Source organism: Phacochoerus africanus, chromosome X (genome assembly GCF_016906955.1).
Source record: "Phacochoerus africanus isolate WHEZ1 chromosome X, ROS_Pafr_v1, whole genome shotgun sequence".
Taxonomy (NCBI): Eukaryota; Metazoa; Chordata; class Mammalia; order Artiodactyla; family Suidae; genus Phacochoerus; species Phacochoerus africanus.
Window position 1 is genome coordinate 114,982,453 of NC_062560.1, and position 15,096 is coordinate 114,997,548.

Sequence of the window (15,096 nt, forward strand, 5' to 3'; positions counted from 1 at the left end):
TTTGGGTGGTACATGTGACTGAACCCTGTTAAGGCCTCTGTGTAAACTTTTTTTTTAATAGGCATGAGTGTGGTTTGGCGTCACATAAGATTTTTATTTATATATAGATATTTTTTGGTCTTTTGTCCTTTTAGGGTCACACCCACGGCATATGGAGGTTCCCAGGCTAGGGGTCTAATCGGAGCTGTTGCTGCCAGCCTGCACCACAGCCACAGCCACACAGGATCTGAGTCTCGTCTGTGACCTACACCACAGCTTGCAGTAATGCCGGATCCTTAACCCACTTAGCTAGCTCAGGGATCAAACCCGCAACCTCATGGTTCCTAGTTGGATTCGATTCCGCTGCGCCATGACGGGAACTGCCTCTGCATAAACTTTTAAGATTCTGATGAGTGGGTGCAGAGATCTACCTGTCTTGTGGCACCCGAGACAAGCCTCATATATTAAGTTCTTTTGCTTATTAAACCTGCCCCCTACCCACCTGGAGTGGTCCACCTCTTTCTAGGTCTTTCCTTGCTCTCCATGTACAGGGCAAGTTTGTGAACCAACGGAAAGGTACAAGTCTACATCCAAGTCTTATTTTAAAGCTTCTGAATTATTTAAAAAAAAATAGTATCTCTGTATACTTGTAATGTTTTTCAGTTAGATTACAAACTCAATGCCTATGTGAATGAAAAAATTACTCAAATACGAATAACTGCATCCAAGAAATGAAAATGCAGCAAATGATAGCATGAGCTTTTAAAAACATCATGTATCTGTCCCTCGATGTACATCCTTTTCAACTCCAAAGATCCACCTCAAGTAGAGAGCCTCCAGCTGGAGCCAAGGACAATGGAGAAGGCATTCCAGCATAAACTCCTCTCATCAATTAAACATGTCTCAAATTTGACCCCAGAAATTATGCCTGTCACCATCTTCAAACGCAATCTATAAAATTACAAAATAGGTAAAACCTAATTTTAAAATTTAAAAAATGTTAAATGGTACCTTTACAAACAACATCCAGAGAGAAGTAAGTTGTGTGATGAATGCAGTGGCCATCTTCCATCAGAGAGTTAATACAGCCCAGGGAAACTCTAGGGCAGGGGTCTGGCGGCCCATCATCATGGCATTCATCGCAGAAAGCATCTACCTGGGGGATAAAGAAACAGTTACTTCCCACGTAAGTTTTAAAATCAGAAACATATGCTTAAATCATTGTTGTTTGAGAAATGGTTTAAACAACTACAATAAACAGTGGTGAATATGTTTCACCTGACAAACATATCTTAAACATGATAAAATAATGCCTAAGCTTCAGTATTTTTTATTTTTTTTAAGAGCAGTTTAAAAAAATTGAACAGAAAGTTCCCATCTGTATATTCCTCTCCTTCACCCTCAGTTTCCCCCTATTATTAGCGTCATGTATTTTTCAATTAGTACCTTTGTTCAATTGATGAGCCAATATCGACAAATTATATTTAACTGAAGTTCATGGTTTAAATGAGGGTTCACGCTTTGCATTGTAATGTCATACATTTTTAATGTGTCTAAAAACTATTCATGCAACAAGGTAAATGCACTGATCATATTCATTTCAAAGGTAAAAGATATACTGTTCCTGCCTCTAGGAATTCACAAGCAAAGGGGAGAAAAAGGCAAAATTAATGAATTAAAAGCAAGTTTCGACACATGGTAAAAATAAGTGCAAAAATTGGCCCCTGAGAATTCCCAGTAAGAAGAGAATTTAAGACTGAGAGAATATAGGACAATATCTTGCAGAAAGTGGGATTTGACCTGAGCTGTGAAAGAAGAGAAAGATTTTATCAGCAAAGGAGGGTAGGGTGAGGACAGGAATACAGAGATAGCAAAGGAGGAGGGAAATCGTATGTCAAGAGAGACGAACAAGGAAGAGAATTTTAAGATTCCAGATCAGGGCACCTAGGGAGGTGGAGTGACAGAACATGGCATGAAGTTGGCTCTAAATAAGGCAGGTCAAATTAGGGCTTAATTTATCTCCAGTAGGGAAGCATTCAAAACTTTTATTATTGGAAGTGTAAAGGCTTTCATATTTGGCTTTTCTAATTATACTAATAATACCTGTTCATTGCACAAAAATATGACACAGAAAAAAAGCAAAAGCCAATTATACATAATCCATAAATCTGATATCCATCTCAAGATAAACACTGACCACATTCTGATACTTACTCTGCTCCAGATGTTTTTACTATGCATAAATATCCGTGCACTCTTTGAAGGAAAAATTTAATAGTATATATATTATTAATGTACTACCAAATGATCACCACATACACAATGTTGTGTATATCAACAAATCACAAAAAGTACCATGACTGAGGAATAAAAGTTGCCTAAGAGGGCATGAAGGGTGATTTTTATTTTTCATTTTATATCCTTCTAGAGTTTAAATTATTTATATATGATTTTAGAGAAAAGTTTTTTTTAATCTCTCTTTTTTTTTTTTTTGGCTTTTTGTCTTTTGTCGTTTTAGGGCCACACCCACGGCATATGGAGGTTTCCAGGCTAGGGGTCTAATTGGAGCTACAGCTGCCAGCCTACGCCAGAGCCACAGCGACACGGGATCCGAGCCACATCTGCGACCTACACCAACAGCTCATGGCAACGCTGGATCCTTAACCCACTGAGCAAGGCCAGGGACCGAACCCACAACCTCATGGTTCCTAGTCGGATTTGTTTCCACTGCACCACGATGGGAACTCCTGATTTTAGAGAAAAGTTTATGTTAAACATTCAGTTGACAGTTGCTATCTAAATAATAGTAATAATAATAAAGTATATCTTAGCCATTTAAGAAAGACACAAAGAAAAGTTCAGTAAGTTTTCCATCTACGAAAGTTATATAACAAAAATCAATACTTTACTACATAGTGAGACCAAGCAGGACCCTGTGGGGCTTTCCTGGAAACAGATGCCCTTCCTCCTTCCCACCCATGGCCTCTTGTTTGTGGGAAAGCTTTGGCTTCTGGGGCCTTCCCCAACTTCCAAAGAGTAAATTTAATCAAAGAAGTGAGAAAATGCAGAAATAAAGGACAACAGTCAAGCATGACAAAATAATAATTGTTTAGCCATAAAACAAAGTCAAAGACCTATAGTTCCTCCTCAAGGGCCATAGATAATATTCTGAGCCATATCCTTTGATCTGTTTTGCAGATACTGAAACCCCCACCAGGTGGCAGAAATTAACTGCATGCTGACCACCAGCATGTAGACCCCAGACCGAGTGGAACCAGAAGGTTGATAATGTTGACTTCGGAAATACTACCTGATTCCTCATCAGCAACCAATCCAAATAATGTCCATGAAGTAATCAGGCACACTGCTTCCCCCTTCCCTAACATAATAGAAGCTTTTTGTTTTGTCTTTTGTCTTTTTTAGGGCCACACTCAGGGCATATGGAGGTTCTCAGACTAGGGGTCTAATCAGAGCTGTAGCCACCGGCCTACGCCAGAGCCACAGCAATTCGGGATCCGAGCTGCGTCTGCGACCTACACCACAGCTCACGCCGGCTCCTCAACCCACTGAGTGAGGCCAGGGATCGAACCTGCCACCTCATGGTTCCTAATCGGATTTGTTAACCACTGAGCCACAAAAGGAACTCCTAAAAGAAGCTTTAATTCTACCCTAAATTAAGATGGTTCTTTAGCACATTAGTCCACCATCTTCTCAGTTTGCTCACTTTCTAAATAAAAAGTCACTTTTCCTTGCCCCAAACCTCTTTTCTTGGCTTATTGGCCTGTCATGGGGCAAGTGGAATGAGCTTGGACTCCATTACAATAGGAGACAAAATTGGTCAGAACATATAATATATAAATACATTGATAATGGTTTAAATTATTTTAAAATTAAGTTTATTTTTATAAGTTAAATAAGTTAAATAAAAATATATATTGATAATGGAACAAAAATATTAAAACTCTGAGAAATAAAATTAGCAGGAAATATATATACAACCTATTTCAAGAAAAGCATGAAACAATGCAGAAGCATACAAGGGGAGAGATATGCTTTTTGGAGGAAAAGACTATTAACATTATGGCAGTTCTCCCTAAATTAAATCTATAAACTCAGTCATATTAATTTAAAAATCCCAACGGGTATTGTTGTAGTTGTTTCGGTTGGAAGTGAGGGAATAAAACACAATGTTTTTAAATTGATACAGGAAAACCGACATACAGGAAATGGTCAGGACAATTCCAAAAATTTTAAAGTTTTGACAGGGAAACCAGGCCGTGGTGACCTCGAGATGTGTTATAATACTTTAGTAAATCGCACCATTTGATCATGCCTCCAGGGCAAGATAACAATCAAATGAACACAACTGGAGGTCTCCATAGTTCCTATACATTCTATAGGAATGTGGTACGTGATGGAAGTGATTTTTCACCTCAGCAGGGAAAAAGTGGATTATTCCAATAACGGTATGGGGACAAGAGGACATCCATTAACAAAATAAGATGTGGATCTTTCTCTCAATCGCTATACCCCAATTAACTCCAAGCAGACTGATTATTTAGGCATAAACAAACAAATAACTTTCAGAAGAAAACCTAAGTCAATAAGTATGTAAATTTTGGAAGAAGCCTTTATAAGGCTCTTTATTGAACTGAAAAGCCACAGGCACTTTCACAGCCTGCTCCTGACAGTGTCAATTACTCCCATAAAACTGAAGCATAATTTGATCATATCTATTAAAATGGTAAACATCTTACTGAGGTAATGGTTGCACAGCTGTAAATTTACTAAAAATGTAATTGAAGGACACCCTTAAAATCAGAGAATCTTACGGTATGTCAATTGTACCTCAATAAGGCTGTTAAGAAGTGATTAAAATGCATGTCTGCTCACCTATGATTACGTTTCAACAAATGCAAACATTCTTTACCTAGGTGAAAAAAAGAAGTTCCGGGGGGCAGTATAGACTCGAACAATTATCACTGTTAACCATATTTTTAAATGCTGAAAAATACATATACAATTTATGTCTTTATAAACAGAAACCACTACAAAGAAAAGAACAAATGTCCCACACAATCCAGTGAATTGGACCTCAAATTCCACTCTCCATCCACTGTACCATGTCACCTCAGAGAAGCTCAATAAATAGAAGCAAGGGTGGAAGCCCCCCAGGAAGACAAATGGTCCCCAGACTTATCTTACTTTGATGGCTTTCAGTCTATGAGATGTTCTATCTTCTTGCACAACTGCAGTAACCTTTTGCCCAACTTTCAGAAGCACGTTGCCAGTGACAACATCACTGCTGAAGTAGATCAACTCATCAATGAATCCATGGTCACTACAGAATTTGGTCACGACTCCCTGGACAACTTTTAACTTGGTGTCACCTAAGAGATGAATAAAGGTATCATTAATGAATCTCCAGAGTAAATATATATTATAAATGGGCCCTATCAAAGGAAGATATAGTAGCCAATGATCCAACTCTGGAAATAAATTGGGCTAGATATGAGATACTGATGACAATGACAGTAGAGCCTAGTGGTTAAGTGTGCAAGACGGGACGTGGCACAGTGGCTTTATGCCCAAGTAGTGGAGCTCTGAGCTGAAGAGCACTGAGTCTGGAGCCAGGAGGCCTGGCATCGAATCACACAGCTCTTCCCTGTACCTACTAAATCTGTGTAATCCTGGGTTGGTGTCTTTCCTCTCTGAATTTATTTTCATCTTTAAAACAAGGGCAATGACAACTTCTGCCTAAAATAGTGGATCTTAGTAGTTCCCACTGTGGCGCAATGGGTTAAGAATCCGACTGCAGGAGTTCCCGTCGTGGCGCAGTGGTTAACAAACCCGACTAGGAACCATGAGGTTGCGGGTTCGATCCCTGGCCTTGCTCAGTGGGTTAACGATCTGGCGTTGCCGTGAGCTGTGGTGTAGGTTGCAGACGCGGCTCGGATCCAGCGTTGCTGTGGCTCTGGCTTAGGCTGGTGGCTACAGCTCCGATTCGAACCCTAGCCTGGGAACCTCCATATGCTGCGAGAGCGGCCCAAGAAAATGGCAAAAAGACAAAAAGACAAAAAAAAAAAAAGAATCCGACTGCAGCAGCTTGGGTTGATGCGGAGGCTCGGGTTTGCTCCCTGGCCTGGCGCAATGAATTAAGGATCCAGCATTGCCACAGCGGTGGAGTAGTAGGTGGGGGCTGGGGCCCAGATTCAATCCCTGGCCCAGGAACTTCCATATGCCATGGGTGTGGCTATTAAAAAAAAGGAGTTGATCTTAAATGTTCCTACTACAAAAAATAATTATGTGAGGTGATGGAAATATTAACTAGCTTTATTGTACAAATGCTTCACAATATATACATATATCATATCACATTGTACATTTTAAACTTACACAGTGTTATATGCCAATTATATCTCAATAAATCTGGGGGGGAAAAGGTTGTTATAAAGATTAACTGATACATGTATGTCAAGTGCTTAGAACTCTGAATGCCTCCCACAGGTTAGAGTTTATGTTAGTTGCTGCCGTGATATCTGCAGCTAGACAGTCTACACGCATCCATTATTATATAATTTCATCATTATCAACCACAGGTTCAACAGGAGTATCTGGAGATTCTTAAACAACTAACTAGACAAAGCATACAAAGAGATTCGGGGATTTAAATCTAGCCCAAATGTGCATTTGAACCACTTGGGTTTATTTTTTTTCTGAACAAACACAGCTAGGAAACCACAATTTGGGATCTAAACCCAGGGACTCAGACTGCAGAGCCCACAATATGAACCACAATGCCTTAGGTGCTTGGCCAAAGACGGGGGAACTCGCTGGGGTTGGCTGGGGAAAATCTTGATTATAATAGGTTACAGAATCATTAGCCAAGAAAATCCTTAAAATTTCCAAAACAGGGAGGGGGGTCAAATTTGTCAGGTGAAATCATAAAATACCAGAGCATGGAAGGGACAAAGTGCCAACTTGCATTTGGGCACATGAAAACTTGTCCAGAACTCTCCCGTGTGGTCCCGTTGGTAAAAGCACGGGTAATTCCTGGACGCTGCAGTGAGAGCTGCCCGCTAAAAGCTACCCCGCAGCCTCGCATCGCAAACTTCGCTAAGACTCAGCCACCTCCGCGGGATTCGAACTCCCCAGACCGCGCTGAGAAGCTGCAGGGCAATTCTGGCACCTGGAAGCCTCGGTCCTGCTGAGGGAATAACGCTGCCCAAAGAGCTGTCTCCGGCCAACCGCCATCCGGAGCGCACAGCCAATCTACTCCTGTGGCAGGAAGGCAGCGCCGAGGTCAGGAAACGGCTGCTGGGCCGCGGGTCCGGGTGACACTAGCCTGTGCCCCCTCTTTCCTGCCTGCGTCTCCCTGACCTCGATGTCACATGGACAACACCACGACTTCTCTCACGGAAGTTTCTCGAAGATCAACGGGCGTGGATGCCCCTCAGGCCCGGTGCTGGGCACAGAGGCGCATTCGGCACACCTCAGAATGAACGCAATCGCAATCGGAGCAGGGACGCCGCCCTCTCCGGCAAAATCAGTTTAACGGATTCCCATCAACTAGATGACACCTTCTCAGTGTCCCTCCGTCAGCCACTCAGTGCCAGACTCTGGGGTAGGTTTTTAGGGCACAGAGGTGAACAAATTAAACGCGGACCCTGTCCTCTGACCGATTCCTCTACGTGGCTTCAAATACGCGCCTATTTGTGAAACAAAATCAGATTCACCCTCAAATCAGGGTGATGCGCCATTTGGGAAGTCTGGAAAGGAATCCGCGGCACATGCGCATAACACCCCAATGTAAATTCCGAAGGCATCGGGAAATGCAGGGGTGGGACACTGCTCCCCAGGGGTCTTCTCTGTCTACACCTTCGCCACTCTTAGACAAGGGAGTCCAGGGCGTGATCGGGACCTGGGACCCCCTTCCTAAAGGTTGGCGCCGCCTGGGACACTCAGCGCCCTCGTGGCCCTCGTGGCCCTCGTGGCCTAGAACCAGGGGCGGAATGCGCCGCTAAGTAAAGGCCCGTGGGGAGGGGAGGGATGAGCAGAGTACCTTCCAGACGCCTCAGATGTTGCGCTCTCTCTGCCTCAGACGAATCCACCCTCCTCCAGAAGCCAAAAACCCTGGAAATAAACCGAAGCATTGTCCTGTTGTCAGGGCAGCCTGACAACAGGGCACGAGGCTTGCTTCTGTCCAAGCCTCCGCCTGCCAGCCGCACTCTGATCACAGCAGCTCCTCAGAGGCTGCGCCGGCCGGCTTCTCCACACCGCCCAACTTCCAGTCAGCGACCCTCACACGGGACTTGGCCAAGGCTGCTACCCGAAGGGCTTCACAGTTCCGGTTGCCCACCCTCCAATAGGGGCGTAGTGTGCCGGATGGCGGCCAGTGAGATGCAGCGGGCTGGTGGGCGGGACTTTTGTAGCTCCTCCCACCACAGACCAGGCTGGAAATGTGGGGGCCAAGCCGGAAGTCGCTTCCAGTCTAATAACTTTTCGCACCTCTTAAGGCTGGGGGTTTCGTGGGTGGGCTTCTGCAGGGAGGTCCTGGTGCCTCTCTTGGAAGATGGCACAGAAGCTTGCCCCGAGGATGGAGGCAGGCTCCCATTTATTGAGCCTCACTCCTCAAGGCCCGAGTTCTCCTATTCCTCTCAGAGCCTTCCACCCACCCACACCCCAACAGCCCCACCTCCTCACCCCTACACCCATTCCACACAGGGTTCAGCAGACAGCTCTAAGCAACAGAGTTGAGTGTTAAGCAATACCATCGATATTGTGGAAAAAATCTTTCACATCTGTTTGGGCCTCAAGACAGGTTGCGCTCAGCCCTGCTTGGAAGCTGAGGCGGACTGTGGCTCTATAGCAAAGCACTCACGGCCCTTAGAGACGCTTTCTAAGTGTGATCTGGAGATGAGGATGGCTAGGTGAGGAGGGTCAGGTGATGTAGCACCATGCAGGGAGTTTGAATTGCATCGCTGCTAGTATTTTTTGTTGGGGGGGGGGGGGCACCATGCAGACATGGGAGTTTCCTTCGTGGCTCAGTGGAAACGAACCTGACTAGTATCCATGAGGATGCGAGTTCAATCCCTGGCCTTGCTCAGTGGGTTAAGGATCCGGCATTGCTGTGAGCCGTGGTGTAGGTCGCAGACTGGACTCGGATCTGGTGTTGCTGTGGCTGTGGTGTAGTCCCGTAGCCTGGGACCTTCCATATGCCACACCTGTGGCCCTAAAAAAAATAAAAAATAAAAAGAATATTAAATAAGGAGTTCCTGCAGTGGCCAGTGGCATCTTGGGAGCCCTGGGACTTAGTTTCAATCCCTGGCCATAGCGGAGTGGGTTAAGGATCCGGCATTGCCACAGCTGTGGCTTAGGTGGCAACTGCAGCTCAGATCTTATCCCTGGCCAAGGAACTCTATATGCCTCGGGGTGGCCAAAAAAAAAAAAAAAAAAATTTGGAGTTCCCGTCGTGCTCAGTGGTTAACGAATCTGACTAGGAGCCATGAGGCTGCAGGTTCCATCCCCGGCCTTGCTCAGTGGGTTAAGGATCCGGCGTTGCCGTGAGCTGTGGTGTAGGTCGCAGACTTGGCTCGGATCCTGCATTGCTGTGGCTGTGGTGTAGGCCAGTGGCTACAGCTCCAATTGGACCCCTAGCCTGGGAACCTCCATATGCCCCGGGAGCAGTCCTAGAAAAGGCAAAAAGACAAAAAAAAATTAAATGAGGATTTGGATTGTCATCAAAGAACCACTCACCAAAATATGTTTCTAAAACACTGTGTGGCTTTAAGAACCCCATATCCAGGTCACAGCTGGAGGCCATTTACATGAGAATATCTAGAACAGCATCTAAGTGTCTCCAATGTGCCCCCTCAAGACTTGAAAAACTTTTAGATGCTGGGCATCCACTTCCCAAAGCCCGCCAATATCTACGTGGGGGCCACTGATGCTGAATTCTGTTATGTAAAATGACTAGTACAATGAATACAATTGGCCCTCTGTACGCATAGATGTGGAGCCAGCAGGTACAGAGGGCCAACAGTAGTGAATCTGAAGGATTACAGGGTTGATCAAGGGGAAAATATGACCACGAGAAAATAGTACCCAAGTTTCGTTTGGGCAATGCTATGACAGGTCTGCATGTAAGAAGTCCCCTGCTGCATGAACTGAGACCTGGCAGAGGCTAAGGGGTGAGTGTTTGGGGGAGGGGGGATGAGGTGCAGCCACTGTGGAAAACAGTTTAGTAGCTCCTCAAAAAGTAATCATAAAATTACCATATGATCCAGCAATTCCTCTCCAAGGTATATACACGAAAGAATTTAAAACAGATTTCCAAAGAAGTATGTGTTCCCAATGCCCGTAGCAGCATCATTCGAAAAAATCAAAAAGTTGAAACAATGCAGATGCCTTTCAGTGGATGAATGGATAAACAAAATGTGATCTATCCATGTAATGGAATATTTTTCAGCCATAAAAAGAAATGAAGGACTGATATACACTAGAATAAGGATGATTTTTGAAAATATCATGCTAAAGAAGCCAGGCTCTGAGTTCCCATAATGGCACAACAAAACCAATCCAATGAGGAACCATGAGGTTTTGGGTTCAATCTCATGGCCTTGCTCAGTGGGTTAAGGATCTGGCATTGCCGTGAGCTATGGTGTAGGTCCCAGACGCGGCTCGGATCTGATGTTGCTGCGGCTGTGGTGTAGGCCAGCAGTTGTAGCTCCGATTCCAATTCCACCCCTAGCCTGGGAAACTCCATGTGCCATGGGTGTGGCCTAAAGGGCAAAAAAAGAAAAAAAAAAGAAGCTAGGCACAATGGCCACATATAGGATGAGTCCATTAATATGAAATGTCCAGAGGGAGTTCCTGGTGGCTTAGCAGGTTAAGGATCCAGCATTGTCACTGCTGTGGCTCTGGATCCTGCTGTGGCACAGGTTTGATCCCTGGCCCGGGAATTTCCCCAAGGCATGGGTGTGGCCAAATAAAAAACATGCAGGAGTTCCCTTCGTGGCTCTATGGAAACGAATCTGACTAGTATCCATGAGGATGCAAGTTCGATCCCTGGCCTCACTCAGTGGGTAAAGGATCCAGCGTTGCCGTGAGCTGCGGTGTAGGTCGCAGACATGGCTTGGATCCCGAGTTGCTGTGGCTGTGGTGTAGGCCAGCGACTACAGCTCTGATTTGACCCCTAGCCTGGGAACCTCCATATGCCATGAGTGCAGACCTTAAAAAAAAAAAGAAGCATCCAGAATAGGCAAATTCAGAGAGACAAGAAACTGATTAGTGGTTGCCAGGGTATGGTGGTGGGAAGTGGGGATGAGTTGTGACTGCTCAGTGGGTATGGCGTTTCCATTTAGGGTGAAATAGTGGTGATGGCTGCACAGTTTTGTGAATGTTCTTAATTCCATTGAATTGTACATTTTTAAAAAATTTATGTAAATTTTATGTAAAGGAAAACTTTCTCCGCTCGCAGTACTTTTTTTTCTTTTTTTCTTTTTTTTTTTTTTTGTCCTTTTAGGGCTGCACCCTCAGCATATGGAAGTTCCCAGGCTAGAGGTCGAATTGGACCTGTACCTGCCAGCCCACACCACAGCCACAGCAACACCAGATCCGAGCCACATCTTTGACCTACACTACAGCTCACAGCAACACCATATCACTGACCCACTGAGCAGGGCCAGGGATTGAACCAGCATCCTCATGGATGCTAGTCGGACTCGTTTCTGCTGCACCCCAATGGAAACTCCTACTCACAATATTTCTGACACCAAATGTGTGGGTTTTCTACACTAAGCAATTCTCCCATTCTCTGTGGACCCCAACTGGGTGTCCTATAATTTAATTCAAACTTGACACTAACTACCCAGAGTTAGCACAGATCCCGCAGTTTAAGGGCTGAGTCCCATAAGTCTGCTCCCACTACAGATGCCAATCACTCGTAGTGGGTTCCCAGGTTCCCTACACTTCATTATAGCTTGACTACAAATCAGGGTTTCCCATGAACGCCTTGGGTTCGAAAATTTGCTGTAACAGGTCACAGAACTCAGGGACACACTTAAGTTACATTTACCAGCTTAATACAAAGGATATTATAAAGGATACAAATGAACAGCTAGATGAAGGCGTATTCAGGGAGAGGTCTGGAGGGGTCTCGAACATAGGAGTTTCTGTCCCTGTGAAAGTTTGTGGTGTACCATCCCCCAGCACATGGACGGGTTCACCAACCTGGGAGCTCCATCTACCTGGTAGTTTAGAGATTTTATGGAGGCTTCATCATGTAGGCATGACCTGTTATTAACTCAATCTCTAGCCCCTCTCCTCTCCTCGGGGCTGAAAGCACCAAGCTTTTAATCATTACTTGGTCTTTCGGGTGATGAGCCCCCATCCTGAAACTATCTAAGAGCCAGTCAAGAGTTACCTCATTAGAATAAAAGACACTCCTATTACCCGAGAAAAGGATTTAGGAACTCTATACAAGATGCTTCTAGCACCCCAATTATCCAGGATGTTATAGGAGTTTTAGGAGCTCAGTATCAGAAACCGGGGTTAAAGAAGTATGTATTTCTTGGACTTCCCGTGTGGCTCACGACAAGAAGTATGTATTTCTTTATTATATCACATAGGTTATGTCTATTTTACTACAATTAAAAAATCAGGAGTTCCCGTTGTGTGCCATTCCAGTTGTTCTTTTTCCTTCCTAATGTGCCACCCTCCTCAGTCATCATTTCCTTTCTGGTTAAGGATATTTCTTTTTTATTTTGTCTTTTTGTCTTTTTAGGGCTGCACCTGCGGCATTCAGAGGTTTCCAGGCTAGGGGTTGAATCGGAGCTGTAGCCACCAGCCTATGCCACAGCCACAGCAATGCCAGATCAGGGCCGCGTCTGCAACCTACACCACAGCTCTTGGCAACGCCGGATCCTTAACCCATTGAGCGAGGTCAGGGATTGAACCTGTGTCCACATGGATGCCGGTCAGATTTGTTTCTGCTGAGCCATGATGGGAACTCCCCTGTTTAGGGAAAGATCTTTAGCCATTTTTTAATGGCCACACCTATGGTATATGGAAGTTCCCAGGCTAGGGGTGAAATTGGAGCTGCAGCTGGCCTATGCCACAGCAACAGCAACTCAGGATCCGAGCTGGATCCGTGACCCAAGTCACAGCTTGCAGCAACAGTGGATTCTTAACCCACTGAGTGAGGCCAGGGACTGAATCCACACCCTCATGGATACTAGTCAGGTTCTTAACCTGCTGAGCCACAAGGGGACCTCTGATCTTAGCCATTCTGTATGGTTAAGTCTGCTGATCAAAAATTCTCTTAATTTTCTTTCATCTGAGAATGTCCTTATTTCTCTTCATTTTTTTTTTCTTTATAGGGCCACATCCATGCCATATGGAAGTTTCCAGGCTAGGGGTTGAATCAGAGCTGCAGCTGCCAGCCTACGCCACAGCCACAGCAATGCCAGATCCAAGCCACGTCTGCAACCTACTCCACAGCTCATGGCAACGTCACATCCTTAACCCACTGAGGGAGGCCAGGGACTGAACCTGAATCCTCATGGATACTAGCCGGGTTCATTACCACTGAGCCACGAGGGGAACACCCTTCCCCTTCGTTTCTGAAGGATGTATTCAGAAATCTAGAATTTGCCTACGTATCTGTGGGTGGTAAACTGAACCACCAATTAGTCCTGCTCTGGACCACCTCTTTCAGTCCTCAGTGCTTCAGATTTGCTTTTTTTCCCCTTGACCATGTAGGTAAGACACTTGCGCAAGCAGTATATATGATTTATTGGGTTTCTTAAACAGTCACATGGATGCCATAGAGATGTTCAAGTGTGATGCTGAACAGGCATTTTGAGAAGGCCTTACTATTCAGGCCAGCCCCCCTTGTGAAAGTAGGATGGAGCCATGCTGACGATCTCTTGCAGACAGCTTTTAAAAAGTTATGACTATAAAGAAGCATGAGCATTTTCCCCACTTCATTAAGTAGTCTGGAAGACATGATCAAGTTTGGGTTGGATCTGGTTTAGAATAAAGATGAGAGGAAACCACAAAAGGGCTTTTAAACACACCAGCAAGAAATGCCATGAACTAGGGCAAATGAAAACCTATGAGATTCTGTGCAGAATCCAGGGCAAACAGTGGGTTAAGAGAAGCACTTAAAAATCACTAGCGGGGATGAAAGAGTTCAGTACACGCCACCCCAAAATATGCCACTTCTTAATACTGTTTATCTTGAGCTGAAGACCTCTGAAAAACAGCACATGAAGGTGTGAGGGGACCATTGACTGAAAACGCTCACCTTGGCATAACACGGTAGTAGCAGCTTTCATGAGTTATCTCAAGAGGAGGCCCTGAAGAGGAACAGGGCCTGAAGACTAACCAGGAGGATTTGGCAGGGGCCCCTAGGAGGGAGGAGATGACCTTCCAGAATCCTTGGCATTGGAATCCATCTTGGCTGAGAGGTGTGAAGGAAAGAACCTGAGTCAGACTAAATATGGGCTGAGCAAGGTGAGATTGGCCAAAGACAACCGAGAAAGCTAACCCCACTCCCATAAAACCAGAGACTGGGAACCACGTGGCTGAGCAGTTCTTCCGGGTTCCCTTACCCTGCTGCTCTCCACCGGGGACTCCTTCCCAATAACATCTTTTGCTTTGTCAGCACGTGTATCTCCTCTGACAATTCATTTCCCTGTTAGACAGGAACCCACTCTTAGGCCCTGGAAGCCCCCCGCCCCACACCTTCATGCAACAAAGGGAGGGGCTTTCTCTGAAATCCCCTTATCCGCCTAAAGATAGATCTTCTAAAAAGAACTCAATTGCCATAAATCCCCTCCTTGGAAGTTTCACTAACCAGGGAAGGTGGACTCTCACCGCAGGAGAGGAACTAGAAATCAACACCACACCCAAACTCGGTCTCCAACTATCATACTCCCACCTATGCTCTGAAGGAGTCATTCATCTTTCTAACAATCAATTACTCTCCCCTAGATTGCCTACATCTTCCCTTCCCTTCCCTTATGAAGATGGTATAGAAGATCTCGAATCTCACTGTCATTCTGGGTATTTTTTTTTTATGACACATCCGTGCAAGTAATACTAAACATTAAT

At 44.9% G+C, this 15,096-nt stretch overlaps 1 protein-coding gene across 1 annotated transcript in view; it reads right to left on the reverse strand.

Annotated features, from left to right (window-relative positions):
• Positions 1–15,096, reverse strand: part of CT55 (cancer/testis antigen 55) — a 28,670-nt gene that overhangs the window by 7,968 nt on the left and 5,606 nt on the right. The window contains exons 4-5 of the mRNA XM_047764264.1: positions 5,185–5,369; positions 991–1,135 (exon numbers count right to left, since the gene is read on the reverse strand). Coding sequence (XP_047620220.1) covers positions 991–1,135; positions 5,185–5,369 — 330 coding nt within the window. The remainder of the gene's footprint in view (positions 1–990; positions 1,136–5,184; positions 5,370–15,096) is intronic.